This window comes from Delphinus delphis, chromosome 15 (genome assembly GCF_949987515.2).
Source record: "Delphinus delphis chromosome 15, mDelDel1.2, whole genome shotgun sequence".
Classification (NCBI taxonomy): Eukaryota; Metazoa; Chordata; class Mammalia; order Artiodactyla; family Delphinidae; genus Delphinus; species Delphinus delphis.
This window is the reverse complement of record NC_082697.1, coordinates 18,209,419-18,235,843: the sequence shown is the minus strand read 5'-3', so window position 1 is coordinate 18,235,843 and position 26,425 is coordinate 18,209,419. Positions and strand designations below refer to the sequence as shown.

At 41.8% G+C, this 26,425-nt stretch overlaps 1 protein-coding gene across 2 annotated transcripts in view; it reads right to left on the bottom strand.

The window, feature by feature from the left end:
• Nucleotides 1-26,425, bottom strand: part of CHD6 (chromodomain helicase DNA binding protein 6) — a 212,800-nt gene that overhangs the window by 100,573 nt on the left and 85,802 nt on the right. For both annotated transcript variants that reach the window (XM_060030773.1, XM_060030774.1), the window contains exons 4-5: nt 13,948-14,095; nt 11,994-12,143 (exon numbers count right to left, since the gene is read on the bottom strand). In XM_060030773.1, coding sequence (XP_059886756.1) covers nt 11,994-12,143; nt 13,948-14,095 — 298 coding nt within the window. The remainder of the gene's footprint in view (nt 1-11,993; nt 12,144-13,947; nt 14,096-26,425) is intronic.

Sequence of the window (26,425 nt, the reverse complement as noted above, 5' to 3'; positions counted from 1 at the left end):
TTGTCTTCTTCCTTTGATGGACATAAAAAAAAAAGAAAAAGGATGCATTGGGTCACAACTCTCCTGTTAAATGTCCTTCCTCGGACTTTATTTGGGCAGTTTTATTTCCATCATTTCATATGCACTACATAACCTTACCAGATCCAGTATTTATCACAATATGAGATTTAGAACAGTATATGAAAAGAACACTCATCACAACAACCCTAACTCTCAAAATAACTATTTGGGTTCCTTATCAGAACTTTCCAAAAGGATGGTTTATGCTGCACCTCACTGCCCATTCTAGGGCTCAACTGTCCCAAAGTCATACCATTACAGAAAACATATTTTCTAAGAACTTAAATGAAGCTTTCCCCAGAAAGGTGATGGTAAAAAAAGATGAGTAGGGCGGATGGCAGAAAAGAAGTATGGGAATCAGCAGGCACTGACAGATGCTCCCAAAGGCTACAAATATTTATTACGTCCCCCCGGACACATGGCATTGTGAAGTTAATCCAAAATGACAAGTCTTTTCCCACTGCTCAACCAGAAGACAAGTGAACTGGGCCTACCATACAATAGAAGGATGGGGCGGGATACAGACTAAGCTTTTGTTTTCCTGTCAGTATGTTTCTTCTGCTTGATTCTTCTGCACAAGTAAGAAAAGGAGAAGGAGGCAGTTTACTGTGGATTGCCCGTCTTCTCCCACCACAATATAAGCCTTGTGAGGGCAGGGATCTTTATTTCTTTTACTCACTAATGTAGCTAGATACCTTGAAAAAGCCAGGCAACAGTGGGTGATCAGTGAATATTGGTTGAATGCTAAACGACAGGGAAGAGGAAAAGAGACACAGATGGAAATACACAAGGAAAGATAAAGCATTATTCTTAATCTACATCATGTGATTAAAAAGTCTCCCCCTTCTCCATATACCTAGACTTATCTTCTACTGTACAGACGGGTAACAGCAAAGGGCCCAAGCTAGATGTACTTTCCTGAGCAGTAAAATCACTACCCCAACCTTGCAGCCAAACAGAGCTCTGACTATGACAGGTGGACGGCGAACAAAGGAACAGGGGCTGAGTTACAAGAAACTAGATTAATGAACCAACTTCCTTCCTGACTTCCTACTTCATTTCCTTCCTAAATTTCTCCCACATTATTTATTGAGTGCCTTTTGTGCTTATGCACTGGTCTTATAGAAATAAATGAGCTACAGTCTTCATCATCAAGGAACTGCCAGACATGCTAACATAATGCTTTAAGTGAGCTATAGCATGCATACAGCATGCAGAGATCTCAAGTGTGCAGCTGTTGAAGTTTAAGTCCCACCAAGATCAAGTTATATAACATTTCCAACATCCTGGAAGACCCTCTTGCCCCCACTGGAAGTAACCACTATTCAGACTTCTACCACCATTGATTAGTTCTGTCTATTATTAAGTTTCATGTAAATGGAATCATATTGTGTGTGGTCCATTCTCCTGTATTACTGTGTAGTATTTTATTGTATAAATACACCACCATTTATCCATTCTATTGCTGAGGAATGTTTGGGTTGCTTTCAATGTTCACATAAATGCACTCATTTACCGTGGATATAACACAGGAGTGGAATTGCTAGGTTATGAGGTTGGTTATATGTTTAGTTTTTTTTTTGTCTTTTTTAAAAAAAATAGATTTATTTATTTACTTTTGGCTGCGCTGGGTCTTCCTTGCTGCGCATGGGCTTTCTCTAGTTGCGGTGAGCAGGGACTACTCTTTGTTGCAGTGCGTGGGCTTCTCATTGAGGTGGCTTCTCTTGCTGCAGAGCGCAGGCTCTAGGCATGCGGGCTCAGTAGTTGTGGCTCGCGGGCTCTAGAGCGCAGGCTCAGTAGTTGTGGTGCATGGACTTAGTTGCTCCGAGGCATGTGGGATCTTCCCGGGCCAGGGCTCAAACCCGTGTCCCCTGCATTGGCAGGTGGATTCTTAACCACTGCGCCACTAGGGAAGCCCGTGTTTAGTTTTAATGGATATTGTCAGAACTCTTCCCAAAGTGGCTGTAACAATTTTTACATCCAACAGCAGTGTATGGGAGTCGCAACTGACTTGATACTGTCAGTCTTGAAAATTTTAGCCATTCCCAGTGGATGTGCATCATCATCTCTTTGATTCACATTTCCCTGATAACCAAGGATGCTGAGCATCTTTTCATATGCTTACTGGCCATATGGATATCCTCACTGTGAAGCTCCTGTTCAAGTCATTTGCCTATTTTAAAAATTGTCCTTTTTTCTGATTGGCAAGAGTTCTTTATATTTGCGAGAGTTTAATATTAATCTTTATTTCTCAATAAGAGGCCTCTGTCACAATCCATACAAACATTTCCTACCAATCTATGGTTTGCATTTTCAACCTGTAAATGTATCTTCTGATGAACAGAAGTTCTATATAATCCACCTTATCAATCTTTTCTCTTATGTATTTTTGTGCTCTGTTTAAGGAATCTTTGCTGCCACCAATGTCATTCACTAAGCCATATATGTGGTTGTAAATCTTCTTGTAGCCACATTAAAAAACAGATGAACTTGATTTTAACAATATTTTATTTAAACTAATATACCCCAAATATTATCATTTCAATATGTAATCAATGTAAAATTATTAATGGAATAGTTTACATTATTTTTCTCACACTAACTCTTTAAATATCTACTGTGTATTTCATACTTACAGCACATCTCAATTCAGACTAGGTATATTTCAAGTGCTTAATAGCCACACACAGCTAAGTACAAGCCATGCTGGGCAGTACATACCACTCTATTTTGTTTCATTGGTCTATTTGTTCTTATGGCAACACTACCCTGTCTTCATTGTGGCTTGATTACAAAGTCTAGATTATGGTAAGTATTCCAATTTCTTGGAAAAGTTCTTCCTTTTCAAGACTGCCTTGGCTAATCTAGGTCTTTTGTACTTCCATCATCAATTTCTATCAGAAAAACACCCTGCTTAGATTTTGACTGGGACTGAACTATACAGACATCTTCACAATATTGAATATATGTATGTCATATATTGCTCTATTTATTTAGGTCTTCTTTAATTTCTTTCAGCAATGTTTTTCATATAGAAGGCTTGTATCCTCTGAGAGTTATTACAGGGTATCTAATACCTTGATACTATTATAAATGGTATTTTACAAGTTTCCTTTCCTGATTTGATGTTGCTTGTTTATATAAATAGTTTTGTTTTGTTTTTTTTACTATATTGTAAATGGTGCCAATACATTTGCTCGACACAAGGTTACCACAAACCTTCAATTTGTTAAAAAAAAGTGCAATATCTGTGAAGTGCAATAAAGCAAACAGCAATAAAATGAGGCATGCCTGTATTTTTTCTTTCATTAATTAATTAATTAAGTTTTGGCTGCGTTGGGTCTTCGTTGCTGCACGTGGGCTTTCTCTCTAGTTGCGGCGATCGGGGGCTACTCTTCGTTGCGGTGCATGGGCTTCTCATTGAGGTGGCTTCTCTTTGTTGTGGAGCTCAGGCTCTAGGTGAATGGGCTTCAGTAGTTGTGGCACGCAGGCTCAGTAGTTGTGGCACACAGGCTTAGTTGCTCCAAGGCATGGGGGATCTTCCCAGACCAGGGCTCAAACCTGTGACCCCTGCATTGGCAGGCGGATTCTTAACCACTGTGCCACCAGGGAAGTCCTGTATTTTTTCTTTTTCCTTAGTTCAGTAGCCAGGACCTCCAGTGTATTTCTGAATATAAATGAGAATAACAGAATCTTTTTCTTACTCCCAAATTCAGAGGGAAAGTATTCAATACTGCACCATTTAATATAATATTAGCTGTCAGTTTTTATCTACTGACTTTTAAGATGTTCTTTCAGTATTTGGTTTTCTACAGTTTAAGATATGCTTAGTATGGTTTTCTTTTTTACATTTTTCCTGCTTGGGGGTTACCTGACATTGAATGTACTGGCAGATATATTCATCAGTTTATGGGAATTTCTCGTCATTCATTTTATCTTCAAACACTCCTCTGATTCACTCTCTCCTCCACGTCTAGGACTTTAATCAGATATGTATGTGTTAGTCCTTTTCACTACACCCCAATTGTCTCTTTATCCGTTTATGCTTTGCTCTGTTCTTTCCATTCTTTTTTCTGTGTGTCAGTTTAGAAACTTTCTGTTGATCTGTCTTCAAAGTCACCAATCTTATCTTCTACTGTATCTAATCTGCTTTTAAACTCATCCACTGTGTTCTGAATTTTATAAATTGAAAATTTCAGTTTTACAGTGTTGATCTGATTCTCTTTATAGATTCAATTCTCTGTTGGAATTCTTTACTTTAGAACTTATTTTGTCCAACTTTTCCTCTAATTTCTTTAACATATTAATCATGGTTATTTAAAAGTTCTTTTCTGCCAACTCTGTTATCTGGATCATCTGGGGTCTGCTTCTATTAACATATTTATTTTCTTGATTTTCAGTCAATTTCCCAGCCTTTTCGAATGCCTAATAATTTTTTACTGTATAATGAGTACTGTGAATAGCGTGAATAAAAGAATCTTAGCAGCTCCAAACAATATCTTCTACTACAAGTGTTTCCTATTTTCTCTTATACAAACAGGGAGAAGGAGTGGGTCCCATTGGTCCAATCAGGGGCTGTTGGGTCAGGACTGGGTTACTGTTAAGATTCAGTCCATCTCTTGTTTTACCTGTTCCTTGAGTATGAATGTCCAAGGTCATTGACTGTAAGTCCAGCAGGTCTTTTTACTCCTGAGCCCTGAAGTCTCCAATTCCAAGCAGGTTAAAAATCTCTCTTAAAGGAGAGTCAGTATTTTTTGCAGTAGACCCATCCTTTTTTAGTGAGATTTTATCTCCTAAAAGTAACGTGAGACTGTGAGATTTCAATCTGCCTTCTGGCTGAGCCACTAACTTCTTGGGCTACCCCAGAATTCATCAAATGTCTCCAGGCAAAAGCTCCCTGTTTTGGGAATTCCTTTAGTTTCCAATCATTTCACCAGCCCTGCATAATCAATCACCAGCAGGGTCAGATGGTTTCTCTTCAACCCAGAATAGTCTCTGTTTGGGCCCAGCCTGATCCTCAGCCCCTGCCCAGAATTGCAGAGTGCCTCCAGAGGAGAAACAGTCAGCAACTGTCAGCTCATCTAGGAATAGCTCTTCTCTGTCTGGAATTTTAGTTCATCTAATTCTTCTTGCTTCCACAGCTATCTGATGTCTTTAAAAATATGTCCTTTGCAATTTATCTTTTTTCCCCCCTTGCAGCAAGTGTTGGCCTGCCATGCCCTACTATATACCCTTATCTGAGAATAGAATCCTCCAACACTAACTCTTATTTTTGGAGTTCCCTAGGGCCTAGTTTTTGGGCTTTCTTTTCTTTTTTATCTATACTCATTCTCTTGGTGATCTCATCTGGTCTCATGGTTTTAAATACTGGCTACGTTGTGTTGGCTGCCATATTTATTTATCCTCTCCTATGATTACAGACTCTTGTATCTAATTGTTACTTGTCATCTCCACTTGAATATCTCAGAGATATTTCACACCTAAGATGTCCACAAACTAAACTCCTAGTCTCTTAGCCAACCCCCCACCCCCACCCCTTCTACCTACAGTTTTCCCCAGCTGAGTTAAGAGGAACTCTATCCCTCTGGATGTTCAAACCAAAAATCCTGCTGTAATCCTGACTCTGTTCTTTCCTCTCCACACACGCTATCTCCTGTTGAGTTTACCTTCAAAGTACATCAGGAATCCAGCCATTTCTCACCCCCTCCTCTGCTTCTACCCTGGTCTAAACCACCTTCATCTCTTACCCAGATTATTCCCAACTGCCTCCTAAGTAGTCTACCTGTTTCCACTCCTGTCCCACTGATCCATTCTCAACATGACGTTCAGAATGGCCCTTTTTATTAAGTCATTCTTTTGCTTAAACTGCTTAAAATGCTTTTCTTTTAATTTGGAGTAAAACCAAAAGTCTCCCAAAGGTCTACAGAAGCCCACAGGATGTGTACCCAACCTCTCATCTCCTCTGTCACCTTTCAGGTCTCCTTGTCCGTCCCTCATACACACCAGGCATGTTTCCACCTCCGGGATTCTGCTATTCCCTCTGCCTGAAACACTCTTCTCCCTACACGACTCCCTCACCCCTTTACTTCCTTCACTTCTTGGATCAAATATTACCTTTGTGAGGCCAACACTGACCACCCTACTTAAAACTGCAGGCTTCATTGCTGAATTCCGTATCACGCCTATCCTGATTGTTTTTTCCCATACCACTTACCACCATTGACATACTACACAATTTTGTTATTTTCAGATTGATTATCAGCCTCTCCTTAGTTATTTCTACCCTTTGGAGGTTCTGGGCTTAGCCCTTTGGCTTTCCATCCCACGTAGGTTCAAAATCTGGCAAATATCTGGAGGAGGAGATCGGTTGTGTGTATGCTGCAGGCCTCCTCTCCATTTGCTGTAGGCTCCCTCCACGAGGGCAGGGATTTCTGTCTCTTTTGTTCCTTGATGTCATCTCCAGCACTTAGAACAGTCCTTGGCGCTCAACAGTGGTAGGTGCTCAATAAATACTTTTGAATAAATAATGTTAAGAGATTTTGCAATACAACATGGGAATAGTAGTATAAAGTAAGTGCTATGGGAACACAGAGCCAGAGTACCTGGACAAATGAGGAGAGGCTTTGGAAATGAGTTAGCTGTCTATTAGCATTAAACTTTGATAATTGCTGAGCACCATTCCTACCTACTCCCAGTTCTGTATAACCCAGACTAGCAAGCAAGCATTCATACGTGTACACCCATGCTAAAAGAACAACTGTCTCTCCTCACCAGCAGGTTGCTTCAAATAGGCTCTTACTCTTACCTACCATGAAGAGCAGAAAAAGATGGTTTCCGATGATAGGATTTTGATTGCTCTCAGAGTTTTTAACTAGGACCAAATCCAAGGAAATGTTAACATGTGGATGAAGAAAGCACAGGACTTTATTCTGAGGATTAAAAGGATGGTGGGTTTAAAGCATTCTTCATTATAGAAAATTTTCAAGTAAAAATTAAGGTATTTGAAATAAAATTGCAATTTATTTTTTTGGCACTAAAGAATAGGGGGAAACACACTAGTATTAAAAAAAAACATCAATGGTTATCATCAAAATACTGACAGCAGGTTTTTATCCTATCCTAATAAAAGGGAAAAAAGAGAGTAGCGTTTCCAAAATACACATCAAAGTAGGAAGAAAACTGGAAAATCAGGATTTTTTTTTTCCCTAAACAGAGATTGTGCATAAGCATGACCATGTGTGTATAAACACTGAGTGTATACAGATACACACAGATATAAACCAAATCTGCTTGCCAAACGTACTTCCATGACAGCCATCTGTTCTCAACTGCTTGGAGTTTTCTCAAATTATCCTTCAAAGGAGACCATTTTAGTTCATTCACTTTCATGTCAGAATCTCATGAAATTAAAAATTTATTTTCTTAGGGAAAATTTCAAAAGTTTTCAACCCACATACCCCCGACCCTCAACCAACCACCTGATTCACGTCTATTCAGCGAGCCGTAAGGAAAGGCTCTAGCAAGAAGAAGCAACTCCAAAACACAAGCATTTACCAAGTGCCATGGAAGGTCCAAAGTAGCATCCGACAAGGTGCCCAGTCCCAGGGGCTCACACTCAGTGAAAGCAAGATATAACATATTCTTCTTAGAAATGTACCAGTGGTAAATTCTAATCAGTGTGACAGTAACCCTAAGTCCAGCAGCAAGAGTGCAGAAAGCAAGAATAGCTTGGATTTCACAGAATAGTAATGTTTTAGTTGGGCCCTAAAGAATGGTGGCTCATAAGAGGACTGCAAACAGGAAGGAAACTCGAAATGCACCCAAAGGATGAAAGCACCAGGATATGGGAAGCGGGATGCAGACTTGGAACACTAAGGAACCAGTCTTAGTAGAGAAAAGCATTACACAGAATGAGGAGTGGGGATAAATGAGGGCAGACAGGTAGTATGCAGCCACATTCCTTAAAAAATCAGGCCGGAGTTTTGATCTAAAACAGGAGTTAAGAGGTAACCACCTTAGATTCTTGAGTGGGACACTGAAAAAAGCCAAAAACTTCTCTGGTATTATGGGAAAATGAGTCTAGTAATGGATTGGGAAAGACAGGGACCTAGGGCAGGGAACGACAAAAGTGCAAACCGTGGTCATTTGAACACTGGCCTCAGCACAATGGGTGGCAGCAGAAGCCAAGAGGAAACAAAGACAGGAGACAATCTGAGGAAAGACGCGGGGTGGGTGGGGAACAGTGGTGTGGCCAGGGGAGAAATGGGAAGAATGAAAACCATCCTCTCGGGCCGAGTGCATAGGAGCCTAAGCAGTGAATCACGCGGGCTGGTACAGAGCTAGAGCCATGCCAGCCAGAAGCCGCCCTGCCAAGGGGCCTGCCCACGGCTGTCGGTGTCAGAGTGAGACGTGAATGAACACCAGTGGGGAAACTATGCCAGTATGAAGAACTGGAGAAAACAAGAGCCCGAGAAAAAAGAAAAACACTTCACTCTTGTCTTTCTAATCCAGGAGTTAAGAATCACACCTGTTTCTGTAATAAGTTTTAAGCATATTTATTCATTATTCACATATTAAATAAATAAATGACAAGTACAACTGAATGCAAGTCTTTATGTTAGTTACTACCCAACACAAAGTACTACCTATGTTAGGTGAAAACTGTGATAAATTAAAAAGTGAGGCTTGTTTTGCAGAAGTGTACAATCTAATGGCGGGAACAGTCAGGAGTGATATTCAGAACAGAATGGCAGAGGCACTGACGAATCAGAACAGTCACAGGCTGTGAACAAGTGGTGGGAGGATTCTGGGGGACATCAGGCATAATATTATAAATACTCCACAAAACAGAAGAGGGAAAGTGTCATACTTTCATCTGAATAGTTCCTGGGGGTTAATGTAAATTTGACTTTATTGAAGCTCTTTCATGCCAGAGAGATACATAAAAAAAAAAATTAAAAAAAAAAAGATTATAAGCCCTACCCTAACGTAGCTCATGGTTTAGATGAAGGAAACAAAAACTGGCAGGTGTTTAAAGGACAGTGATGAAGTTAAACATATTAGAGTCAGACAGAGGAGGGGTACTTATCCCCAGCTCAGGGGGGTGCAGGGAGCTTCCTGAGGGAGGCAACAACTGCGGTCAGCTCGCCAGGCACGGGAAAAGACCAGACAAAGCAGAGGGCACCGTCTGCAAAGCAGCAGGAGGCGGCACAGGAGAACACCAGGAGTGGATGCCTCATTCACATTCAAGTCCTTCTGTCTCAAAGGCAAAATCATACAAACCACACAAACTGTAGGAGGCAGAAACTGAGACAGCCTTGGAAAAATCTATACACTAAATGTACCACAACTGTGAAAGTCTGTCTCAGTTCCAGGCACTGACATCAGCTTGACAAAGAATAAGAAGGCAAAGAGTCACAGTCAGGCTGGAAACATACCTCCAGCCCTAATCCCATATACCAGCCAGGGGACGGGCCTCTAGACTCCGAAGCAGGGCTGTGCTAATCTGCCAGTCCTGAGTTAGACTGAATCATGCGTAAAGATGTTTTTAGCAACTCACCGCTAGGATAAGCACTGCTGAGGTTGCAATTTGGGGCTGGGACAGGGGCCAGCAGCCACAAAAGTGGGCTGAGCATGCTGATAAGACACTACAAAGAAAGCAAGGAGGTAGCAGTGGGGCCTTTTTGGTGCTGACTGCACACCCTTCTCTGCCTCAAGCTAAAGCCAGCAAGCAGGCAGACACCCTTTCAAAGGGCCTTGGGAGAAGGATGAAGGAAAAGCCTCATCTTCTCCCACTGATTTTCTGTGCCACTGGACACTTTGAGGATTGCTTGGAATCCTAGATGAGATCCCTGATTTCGGGGCTTTGTGTTGGCCTGGGAAATCTCTGTTCAGACCCCCCCACCCCAGGAAGCCCACTGTGTAAAACAGGTGCAAGTGGAGGGCTCCACAGAGCACTGACCGTGCAATCCGCTCGACCCCACGCAGGCTGTCCAGTCTGCCCTGTGGCGTGGAAGCCAGAGCCACATAGCTGCCTTGCTAAACATCAATGCCAAAACCTCGTACAGGGCCTCTTTCTTGTTTAAATTTAGTCACAATTTTTGAGGTGTAATTAATGCAAATTCAGATTCCAGCTTATGTTTCACCACTATAAACTTTCTCTTTGCTGTACCCTTAAGAGGACAGAAAGAGCCTTGTTAGGATATATATAAATTTCCTGAACTATTTCTGTCTGATCAGCTAATGCTGCACTTCAGGCACCAGGGGAGAAGACAGAACAACAACTGAAATATAGTTAATGACTTGGGCTAAATGGCTACTAGGAGAAAATAAAATCCTTTGGAGTGTTTTAACTACCAAACCAACCATAAAATCTCCAAGGAAGGGAAACCCACTGTAAAACAATGTAATCCTATCACTTCACAGCAGTCTTGCAAGGGCTATTCTTAACTATTGCTTGAAAAGTAGTATTATGTGAAAATGCATTACTCTGGAGGCAAGGTGGTTTACACAGATAAAGCATCATGAGCTCCAGTAGCCAGCCACACAGTGTCCAGGAGGAAGGACAGGTATCTGTGCTATTGCTGCACACGCAGAACATGAATCCTGCCAAGTCAGCAACAGCGACTCCATAACAAAAGACAGCCTGTGTCTCAGAACGTGCTGCCGGCAACGAGGCGCCTCCTACACGCACAGCCTGTTTCTTCTCTTGCTTCTGATTCCTCCTCCGTAAGCTCCTTGGCACAGACCTCCTCCTTCTCCACATTTACCCTCTGCCTTTCTAGCATCGGGGGTACCAGGTCCTAATGCTATCCTTTTCCTGCCTGATACTGCTGCCAATGGAAATTCCTAAACTGTATATACGGGCATCCTGCTTCTCTGCTCGAACCCATCGATGCCTCCTGCCCCTCATTCAATCCACAGTATGAATGAAGGCCAAATACTTTAGCTGACAGCCTAAGCCTGCATAACATGACTCTTCCTACCATGCCAGGCTCGTCTCCCACCACTCCTCAAATCAGACCCCACCACCTGGCCGAGCTCATCAAGCTGCCATACCACATCCTCTGGGACCATCAGGCTGTGACGCTGTGGTCCATGTCAGAAACGCCTCCCCTAAAACCCTGACCTCTCTCTCCTGTCCACTTTTCCTTCTGCGTAGCCACTGTAACCAGCAGCACAGACTTCTAAGACTGCACTTATCACAATATCAGCACAGCCATATGCCTCTTCTCCCAGATAAAACTCCCTGGAGGCAGGGACCATGCCTTGATACTCATCCTCGTATCCTAGGACCTGGCCCTGCAGTGGACTCTCAATACACATTTGTAATCCAACTCCCAACTGTAATTACCAGTTCATGTGATTCCATTCATGGAACAGCTATTTACTCTGTATCAGACTTTTACATTCTACTGGGAGAGACAAAGAAATAAAATGAAATCAGAAATCAGAACACAATTATAAGCTGTAATAAGAGCTATGAAAGAAACAAACAGGAGTGAAATAAACATTAGGATGAGGGGCAGGGATCTACTTTAAATGAAAGAGTCACGTAAAGCATACGGTAAAGAGCATTCCAGGCAAAAGGGACCCTAGAGGCAAAGGCCAGTAGGTGGGAAAGAACTGCTAATTCATGGCATTAAAAGAGGCAAGTCTTTTAGCTGGAGAGTAATGAGAGAGATGGCGAAAAGCCATGTATCTGAAAAATGAATCTGGTGAATTAGGGCAAGTGTGATGACAGAGGGGTGGGGCTGCTAGGCACAGTGAGGAGTCTAAACTTTATTCTAAGTGCAACAGAAAGCCACCTGAAGGATAGAACCAGCAGTTAAGGTGATCTAACTTACGCATAAGAAAAGAGCCACAGTACAGCTCCATCAAGTAGTCAAAATGACTGTCCAGCCGAGGCCAGCAGCCCAATCTTAAGGCCGTACCTCCGCCTGCCAAGCCAGTGTAGAAGCTGAGAGGGCAGATGTCCGGCCGGCTCCAAGGACAGCGATGGTTTCCCCATCATCATCCACCACTTTGAAGTCCAGGTCCTCGTTGTATTTTCTGCGCTTCACTTGCCGTCCTGAGCGTCGTTTCTACAGGACAAACACACCCGCCAGAGAGACTATCTGTGAGTCAGAGGGAAAAGCTTGCAAAAGGACACGCTCACCTACACTCACAGTCGAAGGAGACCTCTCTAACTTCGCAAAAAGAATCTTCCCTAAACATAACTCTTTTCAGGACTAAATTCACTCAAAATGGGACCCAGGTGAGGGAGGGGATTTAAAGCACCAGGATCCAGTGAGAAGAAGGTGTAGCCTCAGAATCCAAGGAAACGTGTTTTATGCATCATTGCTTCCCCCACCCTGCTTTCTGGAATTGGTTTCTATTCCAGTAAAACAGGGATGGGAAGTAACTTCATCATCTTTGAGGTCCCTTCCAGCATAGCTGGAAGCTCAGGGTTTATGACAGTGATTTAGTAGTTATTTTGGTTTTGATTTTTTTTTTTTTTTTGCCAAATTCACCATACTTACCATGTACTTCTAAACAACTAAATAATACCAATTTTATTAGGACTTATTTTGAGAATCTCCTAACACCCTTTGAAATGCAAGCAGACATCTTAAGTGCGACAAAATAAGATTCGTGACTCACCATGAAAGGACTCATCTATAATTAAGTAGCTTGTGACCTTTTAGAGAGAGAACATTCTACAACAAAGCAACCCAGTGGCTTTCCTCAAACAGAAAAACACATGGTTCATCTCTACATACACATCATATCCAAGCAGTAGGAACCCTTCTGGGAACCATTCACCAGCTAGCTTACTCTTAGATACTTAAACCTTACAAGACAAAATGGAAAGCCAGACCTCACCCCCCCCTTATCATCTAAAAGATACCTCCTGGGGCTCTCTCTGTGTTCCCATCATTTCTTCACTGTGTCACCTCTATGACATTTAATTTTTCATGAGGGATTCCACATAAAAAGCTCTCCCCCCAATCCCACGTACAAATCACCATCCTAGAAACACTGAACCCCCTGCCAACTCCCATCAACCTGATGTACTTGCTGCTCTGCCCGTCAGGACACTTAAGAGCCACTAACCCAAGTTTACAGGCAGTGAAAGGGGGTCTCTGATCTGACACTCCAGATACTACTACTTATTTACCACTACGACCTTAGGAGCTGACACCTTCCTACAACGAAGGTCACCTAGGAATCTATGAGGGTCCAGATGATTCTTAAGGAGCAGTAAGTGGGTCTTACCCTAAATGGCCCCCATGCAGTAGCACAGCCCAGATAAACTGCTGTGGATGTCAGAGGAAACAGCACTCTCAAATATGAGAACTCACGTCCAAGAGAGGCAGCCTCAACTCAGACAGAAAATTCCTACCAATGTCCTGGGCACACTTTGGCATGTTTTCAGAAATCTCACTTAGGTGGGCGACTCCTTGTTTCCATGTTTCCTTACCATCTTGGCAAAATGAATCCATCCCTGGCTTTTCCACCATCTGGGATTATGAAAGTGTCCTTGTGTAGACTGGCCCAGCATGCTGAGCCCTAAATGTATTACCTACACAGCAAAACAGGCCCTCTGAGCCTTACCTAGTTTGGATCACAACTCCACTTGCCACATTCACTCTTACTGCGGCCTAATATCATGCTACTTTGCAAGAAGGAAGCAAACACCACTAAAAAACTGGGAGATTATTAGTATAAGGACCAGGATGCTAAAGAAAAGCCTGTGGTCACCCACTAAAACACTGAAAGCCCAGCCCAGGTCTGTGTGCGAGAGATGCAGGTTGGAGACAGGGAGAGAGGACCAACAGGATTAGTGTCAGCAAGACGCCGCCCGGCAGCCGGAACGCCCACCAGGGCTTCCGGGCACAGCTGTACCTGGCTGTCTGCAGACTCAGTGGACTCCTCGGGACTCCGCAGGGATGGGTTCGGCAGGCCCTGATCCAGCTCTAAACTCTCCACTGTGGTTTCACTTTTCCTTTTTCCTTTCTTCTTTTTCTCCACTGGGGTTGGTCCTTGCTCCTTGCTACAAGGAGAAATTCAGAATTAAAACTGTGGGGCAGTTTTTAAAACTAAGATTTCTCATGTGATTCCAGTTATGATAGCACATCCTGGAATTCCTGGGCCAGGATAGGCTTTAACGGAAAATCTACAAGAGTTTCTTCCCAGAAATTTGCCGAAATATGGGAAGAAATATCTACACAGGTTGATGCAAAATTCACTTTTTTTATACCCCCTATCATAACTATTATAGATATGTGATAAGAATGTGATAAGAAATAAAATAATATGAACAACTCCAAAAAACCTCACTTTCAGTTTCACATAAATGTCTTCTCTAGGATGTTTAATTGCTTCACAGATATTGAGAATCATCCACTTCCAATCTCCCTTTAAGTTACATGCGAAGATGTAACTTCAATCTCCCTAATCTGTCATCACCCTCTATTGAGAATGGTCTATGCGTACGAACTTGGAGTACTAGGAGCTCAAAACCGAAGACAACGCTGCCCACCCCCTGAGGAGGTTGTAACGACAGAATTCCTACAGACCACCTAGAGCTATAGCCCAGCGCAGCAGATCGATGCTTCCTGAGAGAGGTGGAAATGGGCAAAGTCCATCCACCCTGAAAGGCCCTACTAAGATGGCAACATCTCTAATAAGCCTTTTCGGGCCCTGCTGGCTGATGAAATCTCTTTTCTACACTCCCAAGCACCTCAACTGTGCTTTGCATAAGGTATTCAAACTTTAATCTTTCACCAAAGTTAGTCATTACACGTGACACCAGGCTCAGAACCATACAGGACCTGGGATCCTCTGCAGTGGCTCGATCAACATTTGCTGAATGGATGAATATTTTACACTTCTCTGAGCTGTCCTATCAGACTCTAAGTTCCCAGAGGACAGAGTATGCACTTGATTAAGTTTTGTATTCCTCACAGTGAGCAGTCTTATACCTAAAACATACTAAGTATTCAATATTTACTGGATAGATAGATGGATTCATCAATGGATAGATACGATTACGTGTCATTGGGGAGATTTGGAAAAACACATTTGAGCAGAGATATACACAGAATTTTGATAGACAGAAAAACAGGAATAATAACAATTACAGCTAATTCGTATATAACACCTACTACATGCAGGCACCGTTCCCTAATCCTTTACATGGAGTATCTCCTTTACTCTTCACAACAACCTTATAAGGCAGATAGTATTATCATCTTAATTTTATCAAGAGGCACAGTGAGTTAAGATTTCCAGGGTAATATGGCTAGTAAATGGTAGAGAAAGTATTTAAACCAGGCATGCTCGTAACCACCATGGCATTCCTGGGGAATGGAAGAGTGTTAAAGGCACATTTAGTAAAAGACAGCCTGTGTGGCTGGATGACAGGGCAAGTGAACAGAAGCACCAAGTGATGGAGCTGGAAAGAAACCAGGAGTACACGAGGACAGAGAGCTGAGACTCACCCTGTGGGAAAAGCGCATGATGGCAAGCCCGGGCAAGAGGGAATGAAGACCTAGGCGAGATATGCTCAATGAAAACTCATCGGTGAAAAGGATTTGAAAGATCCAGCCGAAGTAGTACCAGTAAGTCTTGGCAGAACGTGGAGAATGAGGAAGAGCCACGATTACTGGTATTTCCCATCAGGTGAGTTACTGGAAAGTGTGGGGGAAGACAGGGACACCACCAGCCTTGTTCAGAGAAGGGAGATCCAATGAGATGAACCCGTAGCGGGATAGCACCCAGCAACAATGGAGAGCACCCATCACATGAATGCAGACCCAGCCCACCCTCGATTCCCTAGGCTGAAGACTGGCTTCCCTATCAGCAAAGTTCGTTATGAAAATTTTTTTGAGGAAATGCAACTCAAGGGATCCTGCCATTTTAGAGAACTGTACATTTTAACAAGAGACCTGTGCTCTCAAGCCAGGGGAAAAAGTACTTCTTATCAGTTTCAGGACAGGAGACTCAGGTAAAACAGTTTAAAAAGATGCCAAATTTTCACAGGAATATTTATCTCATGTTACATGGCTTCTCACTAAGAAAATTACATAGCAATTTATATTCTACAAAGCACTTATGTGCTTCTGTCTCATTGAACTGTTACAACCACGGTTCCGTGAGGGAGCCAGGGCAGATGAGCTTCATATTCCACATAAAGAAACAGGTTTAAAAGCAACAAAGGCCCCAAAGTTAGCAGCGGAGCAGAGGCCTGCGCTCAGCTCATGTGACTCAGCCTGTCACTGTTTATACCATATCATGTTTCCTGGCTCCTTTTTTTTTTTTAGCCCCAGGCTCCCTTTCAATAAATGCAAAAACTTCAAATCTCCTTTAATCTTATTTGAATCTCAAAATATGACCAAAAGAATTGTTAACAAAACATTCCAGTGACCCAAATATACAGAAAAATTCATAAATCCATAGTTGGTTCTCTTAACAAAAGAAGGTTTGTGCTTAATTTTTTGGACACACGTTTAAAGACAGCTAATATACCGAAAGTCACCATAATGACCACATGCTCAGAACCCCATTTAATCTTCTGTAAAATCCTAAATCCTTCTCCCAACATCTGAAATCAATTTTATCTATCTACTAAATATAACTTCATATTGGAAAACTCTGTCTGTATATGTTTAATCTTCATTTTAAATATTTGTATATAGATGGGCTAGAAACATGCTTCATTGTGAAATATCCCACTGAAAACTAAACCAAGCTCAAGACACAATTAAGGAATAGAACCTCCTCAAAATATTTTTTTAAAGGAATTTATTTTTTTATTTTTATTTTTATTTTTTGGCTGTGTTGGGTCTTGGTTGTGGCATGCGGGATCTTTTGTTGCAGTGCACAGGCTCCTCTCTAGTTGTGGCCTGCGGGTTTTCTCTTCTCTACTTGTGGCACGCGGGCTCCAGTGCTTGGCTCTGAGGTTTATGGTGCGCGGGCTCAGTAGTTGTGGCACGTGGGCTTAGTTGCCCCACGGCCTGTGGGATCTTAGTTCCCTGACCAGGGATCAAACCCGCATCCCCTGCACTGGAAGGCGCATTCTTTACCATTGGACCACCAGGGAAGTCACAGAACCTCCTCAAAATGTTAAACCTGACAACAAGGCTTGTATATATTTGCCTTCCATGCTTTCAGAAACAAATTAAATGATGAAAGTAAGGAGGAACTGTAGTCAGGCACCTCCAAAGTCTAGTCTGGGGCACCACGAGATTTCCTAGCCAGAAGCTGAGGGTGGGGTGGAGTGGAGGGAAACTTCTTAAATATATGTCAGTAAAACTGGAGAATGTCTGGAGACATCTGCTTACCTATCTGGGGGTAAACAAGAAGATACTCTACCTGGGATATCTTCAAAGTGATTTTCTGGAGGTTACCTTTGACAACAGAATCAATTTTGAGTTCAAAAACTTCTTCCTGGAGCTCTTCTGATAAAGACAAATATCAGGAAGAAAAGATTTCTTATAAGCCTATAAATGGGATTTGCAAATAGGACATCAAGAAAGTATCACCTGAATTCATCCTCCAGGAAGACTAGGTGAAATGTGTTTTTCCCGTCTTTGGAATGAGCTTTGAAAACGTTATACTTGAGTGTTATCAAATGAAGCCATTTTAACCTCCACATTGCTATTTTAACCTCCACCTACAGATGCATTTGGTCCATGAATGTTTTGTTTGCTCCTCGAAGTTCTACGTTCTTCAAAAATAGTGGTCAAATAATATGTAACAAAACTATGTAGGTATGTATGTATGTATGCACCCTTTGATCCAACAATTCCATCTATAGGAATATACTCTACAGATACACCTCCAACAATACGAAAATATATATGCACGTGGTTATCCAGCATTATCTGGTAATTTCAAAATAACAAAAAAGACTTAAATGTCCGAACATTAGTGCTGAATAAATGAGGATACGTACAAAAGTACTATGTAGCTGTAAAAACAATTAAGAAAGAATTCTGTAAACTAATATGGAATGATTTCTAAGATACATTGTTAAGTGAAAAAAGCAACATGCAAAAGAGTATAGTAATATGCTACTTTTTGTGAAAGAATAAAGAGGAAGTAAGAAAACTTGCATATATCTACTTACTTTACAGAAAGAACCAAAAAACAATGATTATCCACAAGGGATAAGTGGAGGGAATGGGGTGGAAGGAGTGACATTTTTCTATCTTTTTATATAAAATCTGACTTTTGGAAGCATGTTACATATCAAAAAATTTAAAAATGAAAGATGAAAACAAGCTGAAATAAATGAATCTAAGTATTTCAAGTGAATAACATAACCACACGGAACAGATGGGAAAAAAAATCTCATAAACACAATATTTGACTATATACTTTCAGCTTTGGGGAGAAGTAGGGAGAACAGCAAACATATCCTGAACTCTCTCTGGTAGGTGTATAGGTGAAGCAATTCTGAAACTATTTTAGTTGTGGTATAGGATTAAACAAATGAGTAAATGTGTTGGTGTTAGGAGCTGTGGTTCTCACCCAAGAAGTGGGAAGACATGAATATGAAATGGTGTAAGGCAAGGAAGATATTGTGGGATGAATCTAAACTGGAGGCCTCAGTGTACTCACATGTTTTCTAAAATAAGTATCTGTATGAACACATGCATATAAATGGGTACATATGCATTATGAATATATTGTGTGCACGTAGGTGTGTACATATGTGCATGAACGTATGTGTATGTCTTGTGTATTTTTTCCTTAGCTTTGACAACGGAAAGAGCTGAAAAGCAAAGATGCTCCAAAAGCAATGTGCACACATAGCACTCAGATTTTGGTTTCTAATACCAAAGCTCCTCACAAAAATGGCTGATTCCAAGGCAGGGGAGTTATAAGATCAGCCTGAAACATCTTGTTTTGTCAGAGAGTAAAGGGAGTGCTCAACAAAATTAAGGCAGCACGTCAAAAAGGCACACACAGGAGTCAGCTTAAAGAGCTCACAGTCACAACTGGGGCCATTTGAGCACCAAAGTAATCAAGGTCAGTAATGAATTATAAGCCATTGAAAACAACAGGAATCCATTCCAATGACAGATAGACAGATAAGTAATGAATAAATGAGGGAGAAAGGAAAGCTCTTGCTTTCAGAATACAAACAGTAAATGGAGAGGAATCGGTGGAGTTGGAAAATCATTTTGTAACCACTGTCGTAAAGATATGTACAGTCCAGAATCATCAAGGAATGCTAAATCTGGGGGGAGAACAATTTGAAGAGGAACAGGATATTTGCATGATCTTACAGTGTCTTTCCACAGATTGCGTATTAGTTGTACATAAACAAAAGCAGTAACTAGACAAATGGTTACACATAAGAAAATGGTCTTACTCCTAGGAAAGATATACTCGAGTATTTAGGGATAAAAAGGCATGATATTTGCAACTCACTCTCAAATGGTGGAGGAAAAAAACATATAAATATATATAAATATAAATTATTCTGATATATATCTATTCCACGGCTGAGGTGGATACTGTTCGCTCAGCATCTTTTTGCTAATAATCAGTACTGATCCCCCAAACCACGACAGTGAACGGAAGGTCAGGATGGGCTATGGTATCCTAGTTCTTTTACCACAGTGATGGACACATGACCCAGAGAGGCGAACCTGGGACTCTTTCCCTTAAAAAAAAAAAAAAAAAAAAAGATTAATTTTTGGTAGGAGTGGGCAGGAAGATGAATCTCTTTCCTCCTAGGGTACAAGGCTGTTAAGCTATGAGCCCACAGTTACAGGCAGGCACAGTTCGACCTTGAGAAGGAAGGCAGTTGTCAAGGATGGAGCTGACACTCAAAGAGATGCAGAAGGCGGGAGACAAAGATCTCTGTGGAATCCTCAGTGGTATAGCCCCTGGTTCTGATTCCTTAAAACCACTGAACTCACTTGTTATTATTTTTTCTTTAACTTAATTCAAGTTGGGTTTATGTCACTTGTAACCAAGAGAGTTGTAAATAATACAAAGGCCGAATAATCTCACCATTTACTGGCACTTGAGGCTGGATCGAAGCAGTGTAATTTTTATAATCCTCGTTTTTCCAGCTTTCAGAGTTAGAACAAACTAACTTAGAGGACGGAAAAAAATGGCAGACAAGATTTTAGAGGCTCAAAGTCCCTTTTTCAGTAACAAAACCCAAATTGATTTTATAATAAAACATATATCCATATATCCGCTTTAAAGAAGCACCTATCAAGTATTTATGATATGCAAGAAATTTCCAACATATAAACTATACCATTCACGCAGGACAACTGTTGGGAATAACCAATTAACAGTTTATTAGTAGGCCTCGGCCCCAAAGCCCTCTCACCCTGTCTTCTACACAACTTCATTGGCCAAGATTTTATACATCTTTACTTTCCGCAGTTGCATTAGGAAAATAAATACCTTTTTTGCCTTCCATATACGGAACTGTACTATTAAATCACTAGACAGACAGACTTCCTCAACTTTCCTCCTAGCTCTATCTCCAGTTCCCAACCTCCAGCTTTCTTTGCTAGAACTGAGAGTTAGAAACGGAGTGCTGGATCTGAGTATGAGCAGGAAAGCCTGGGCATGTGTCACAACACTGTACGAGACTCACCGCTATGAGTCTTTTATTACTTTGCCCCCATGGATTCTATTGAAAAAATTTAATTGAAAAAATTTAATCTACCAAACCAAGTGCATTATTTCAAAATGACTCACCTTCCTATTTTAAAATTAAATCTTATAAAATGTCCATCGAAGTCCTAGCAGGAAACAATCAGTTACTGCCACAGTGAGTTGCCTTTACCCCCAAATTCAGGATGACTGAAAACAGCTCAGAATGCCAATTACTGCCTCCGCAGATGTGCACACACCTGGGGAGTCCAGCCCGGGATCCACTGCCCCACTCGAGGAACAACTCTCCAGAAAAGCTCCCGACCCAGGCCTTGCCACGGGCTCTGATCCTCTTCCCGGAAGTACAGCACTGAAAACGTGGACATTACCCCAGAGGGCTCATTTGCACACTTAATCCAACTTTTACTTAATGCCCATATTCGTCCAGCCTATACAGAGAGAGCTGAGTTCTGCATAAGTTTTTTAAGATACTGGTTAAGAGGCTTCCCTGGTAGTCCAGTGGGTAAGATGCCGCGCTCCCAATGCAGAGGGCCCTGGTTGGGGACTAAGAGTTTGTGTGCTGCAACTAAGAAGGCTGCATGCCGCAACTAAGAAGTCTGCATGCTGCCACTAAAAGATCCCGCATGCTGCAACGAAGATCCCGTGTGCTGCAATGAAGATCCCATGTGCTGCAACTAAGACCCGGCACAGCCAAAATAAATAAATAAGTATTTTAAAAAATAGATATTGGTTAAAAGAAAAACACATACCCAAAACAAATGGTTTGGGTGCAGATATAGTCATCTGTAGACAAAATGTGAACCATATCTCCTTGTCCTCAATCCCTTTAATCATATCATTCGCACCATCAAAACAAAGATTATACAAGTCTGTGACATCATAGTAAAAAATGAAACAAAAACATTACATATAAGATGAAAAAAGCAGAGTTTTAACAGATAATCTTATTAAAAGTGATTAAAAGCAAATGAAAATAATTTTTTTTAATGTAGAAGGGCTTCAAACGAAACATACAATCACCAAATCCCACTTTCCAGGGAGATTTGCTTTTGACTGATACCTCTCTAACTCCAAATATGTTCATGCCTCTAGTTCTTTATTTATCAACACTAAGCAATAGCTACTCACATCCTGATACAAAAGTTGATGAATTTAGACCTCATATTATCTCCCCTATTACTCTAGTTTTTTTATGAGTTCTTTTAGTTTAGGCTACCGTGCTTTAAATTTGTATTAGTCCTTTCTTGTTTTCTGACTGTTCCTTTTTCGTGATAGCCCATTCCTGTTTGCAGACAAGACATCATCTTGAATCTGAGGATACTAACTTAAAATCTTTACAAGTCCTTTTCCTTGAATTGTTTCTTCTGAGGACAGTTGTCCTGGTCATTCCTCTTTTTCCTGCTTCTTTGCTGCTTTTCCTCTATGGTCTCGGGATCTTTGGTGGACTATTCCTATTTAAGATGAATGAGGTTGATAATGCAGGTGGCGGATGAGGCTCTCTGCTGCTGAGTAAGTCACTTTCTCCAACAAGACTCAACCCTGAATGGGAGGCCTGGCCTGGGACTCTGCACACACAGGTGGCTGCCCCTTTCTCTCCCTTTTAGGGGTATGGGCAGGGAAAGGCAGAGAAGCCTGGGCTCCTGTGCCCCCTTGTTGTGGATGTCAGTCTCCACTTGGAGCCTAGACCCTCTTCCAGAGCAGACTGCTCAATATCTTTAGAGTAACTGTCTGACTTCAGCCTGGAGCTGAATAATCATGCAGCTACTCTGCCGACAGTCCCTTGATCAGCCACCTCCAGTTCTGGCCCTTCTCCAGGGCTGCCAGGGCCATTGTGAGGAGGAAGCACTTCTACCTCTGCTACAGACATAGCTCCTGCATGTGCTCTCAGCTGGGACTCCCTCCACAGTATTCACCCATCAGTATGATACTATGGGCCTCCCTCATCCAGAAATTCGTAACATCTCTTATCTTCGAAGAATTTATTCCCTTCTGTTCTTCCTGTCATTTCATTAAAGATCTGACGAAGAAGGGAAAATAAATGCATGCTCGGACTACCATTTTAAAACTGGAAATCCCACAAAGAACATTTACTTAAATACCATTTTGCTTTAAGTCTTTTCTCATCTATTAATTCCTTTAATAACTAGCTCAATACTCACCTCTTTTAAGGGACTCCCTAGACCAGAACTGAAAGACTCTATTTTTTGGTTTTTTTTCTCTTGGCCGCACCAGGTGGCTTGTGGGAGCTCAGTTCCCTGATCAGGGCTAGAACCCAGGCCACGGCAGTGAAAGTCCAGAATCCTAACCACTAAGCCACCAGGGAACTCCCTAAATACTCTTAATCCTCTAAATCCTTTCAGCTAATTCTATATACAGTTATACTAGGTTCTTTCCTTTGTTTATATTTTTCCCTGTTTTTGGAACACTTGCAAGGCTGTTTCTCTAACTTGAGAAAGTTCCCCAATGACAAGGCTCATAGATGATACCCCTGTGATACCTTCCTTCCTCCACTATCCCATTCCCAACAAAAGTACTTATAAACAAAACAAGGCACACAGGAGGCAATAAATACATACTAGATAAATAAATGAGAAGGTATTCATCAAGCATTTTTGTTTAAGTAACTGTTTCCTTACAGCCTGAGTAAAGGTCTACTATACACCAGATCCTAATTCAGAAAGCCCTGGGAATTACAGAGTAAGCACTCCAGGAGCTCTCAGAAAAACAGGAATGGTGACTTAGTCCAAAGCTTTAGAGGTGGGTCTCTGACATTATCATTTAGATTTCTTCCCTACTTAACATAACGCCCAGTGGGTTCCAAGCAGAGGGTCTCTACTCAGAACTCACTCATGTCTTTATATTTGTCTTCTTTCTTCTAATAAATGATCAGAATACAAAAAGTCTCCCAACAGAAAGAAACTTGTCAACGGACACTCTTGGGCCTCCATAAAGATCTGCACGCTGAACAAAGACAGGTGATTGACCTTCGAACAGTGAGGCACAGCTCAACTGGTTGAATTTTATTACCCTTCCTGCAACACAGTTATCAGCTGACTCACCGCTCAAACAGTGATATAATCAGGTTTGGAGCTTACCTTTCTAGAAGCAACCATCAAAGACAAAAATCAGAAAACGTAAAACTTTCCTACCAGGATGTTATCAAACCTACCGAATTTGAGAGGAAGATCTGCTCTGGGTTGACAAACCCAAACAAATGGGGGTAAAAAGCTGAGGCACAGAAGCTGGGGCTAATGAGACCATTCATTTCTTTTCATCGTTTTGGTTTTTTCATTCCTAGCAGATGCTAGATAGCCCTCCACTTGGGCCAGCACACTGATTCACTTCTTGACTTTGAGAGAGAACATAAACCATTCTGACGTGTGGAAATTCCAAAACTTATGCTCTGCCCTCAACCAACAACGTGGACACCAACACTCAAGACCCTGACTTACAAAGGCAACCTCCAGCGCAGTCAGAGCGCCTGGCTCCCGGTTTGAGGGCAACCCAAAGGGCCACTGACCTACCTCCTGACGCCCTCATGCACACTGGAATGGCCCATCTTTCCTGCTCACCAAGCCGTGCTTTAATGCCATGAAGCTGACTTTTACTAAAGGCCATTTCAAAAAAGAAATATGAAATTCATAGTCACATAGAAGCATTTGACGTAAAAAAACTGTTGAGGACAGTATCCACTACGTCACATAATGTTCTCAACTGGTAAAAATTTGACTTCCCTGAGGAACTGGCCCAGTACTTTTCTAATCTCAAAGCATTTTCCCAAAGCGTTTATCAACGTTACCTGACCTCGCAAACCTGAGGCCTGCCTTCCTCTCTGAGCCCCTCGCTGCAGCTATGCGGGCCGTGGGTGTCCACGTATGTACAGGTCTGCGTATGTGTTCGTAGGTGTATGTGTATTTGTGTATATCTTCTTATGCCAGCGGCCCCATCCTCTTCGGGAAAAGGTACTATAATTAAAAAAGAGTAAAAGCAAATAAACTATACTTGTGAATTTTAAATTTCAGAGTCAGGGAAGTGACAGAGAGCCTAACTTGGCTTCCTGGAGGAGTCTTCTTGCTTTTTATGTAATAAAGGAGTGAACTAGGCTCATACTCCAAGATAGTTTGGAGGGAAAGGCAGAGAGGGTAGTTTTTTTTTTAACATCTTTATTGGAGTATAATTGCCTTACAATGGTGTGTTAGTTTCTGCTTTATAACAAAGTAAATCAGCTATACATATACATATATATCCCCATAAGAGAGGGTAGTTTTTGTTTTTGTTTTTTTAAAGGCTTCTCCAGTATACTTGAGTGTTTTTATCCGCTAAGCAGTACGTAGATATTCGTCACTACTAGTATCATCCTTGAAGGAACATCCGCTAGACTCTGTCATCTGTTTAGGAGGGGAACTGTGTTCAATCATCTATCTGCTGCCTCAAATGCAAAGAGAAACAGCATAGGAAAAAGCTGGGGTCATCTTAGTCCTTGAGAGGATCCTACGGAGTGTGCAAACTAAAATCCTGTAGAAGAGGGGCCGTTTCCTACAAATGAAAAACCAATTTCTCTGACACTGGAATTGCCCCACTGTTATCCATTCCTGACCTTCCCCAGCAAAGTGAAAAGAGGCGCAAAGCTGTGGAGAAAAAAGTGGGTTTTACAGGCAGGTGAGCCTAGAGCCAAATCCTGACAGCGCTGCTCATTAGCTTGGTGCCTTGGACAAGTTACCTTGAAGTTTTCATTTCTAAAATTATAAAATTTATAAGAATAAAATATTTCATTATAACCACCTACTGTTATTTAACAATGGGATCTTATATGGATCTCATTTTCAGGGAGAAGAGCTCTATCCATTTGTTCTAAGAAAACAAATTATATATATAAAATATTTAAAAATAATATATAAACCCCCCCCCCCACACACACACACTCACACACCCCTTCTATGTGTCCAACAACCAACAAACCTCTCTGCTGACCAACCCCAGGGACATAAAAGACACAAAGCATGGTGGTCCTGACCTCAGGCACTTCACTTTTGTTGAGGAGACAGGTCATACATACAAGAAAATACCGGTTTATGATTGCGAGACAGCCTATTGCAGAGGTTAGTGTATAAGACTGAGAATCAGGAGGTCTGCGTTAATGACATACCCTTGCAAACAAGTCACTTCTTTGTGGGTCTGTTTCCCTGGCTGCATGCAGCAGGGCTGGACTAGATCTCTTTTATTCTTCAAGGTCTGAAAGTCTTTGATTTGTGATACAAGTGAGGCCCCAAGGGCTGTGGAAATTCAGAGGGGACATGCTAGCACAGGGTGTGGGAGCTCTGTGGAGGAACTGGGTGGGACTTGCACTCAGAGCTGAAGAACGGGAAGGGCTTGGGAGTCTGAGAGGAGGACAAAGGGCATCACATGCTGGAGAAGAGCGATCCAGAGAAGGGGGAGCCAAGTACCTCATTTAAGGCCTGAGGAGATGCACCTAGCCGGCCAGGTCTGCTGCCAGAGACCAGGAGGCAGGGAGAGGTCAGACCCCAAAGGGTTTGGATAACAGAGAAAAGAAGGAGTCTGAATTTTGTCCTGGAGGCAGTAGGAACAATCAGAAGTGTCTAAGCAGGTGTAATTGTTAGAGGGAATCCCATCTCCCTGCCCTCCATGTTTTCATGCTTCCCTACTCCCAAGGAGGGAACAATACCGGATACATATTTTCGGCCCTTCTTAGAATTCCTCTCACTGCCCT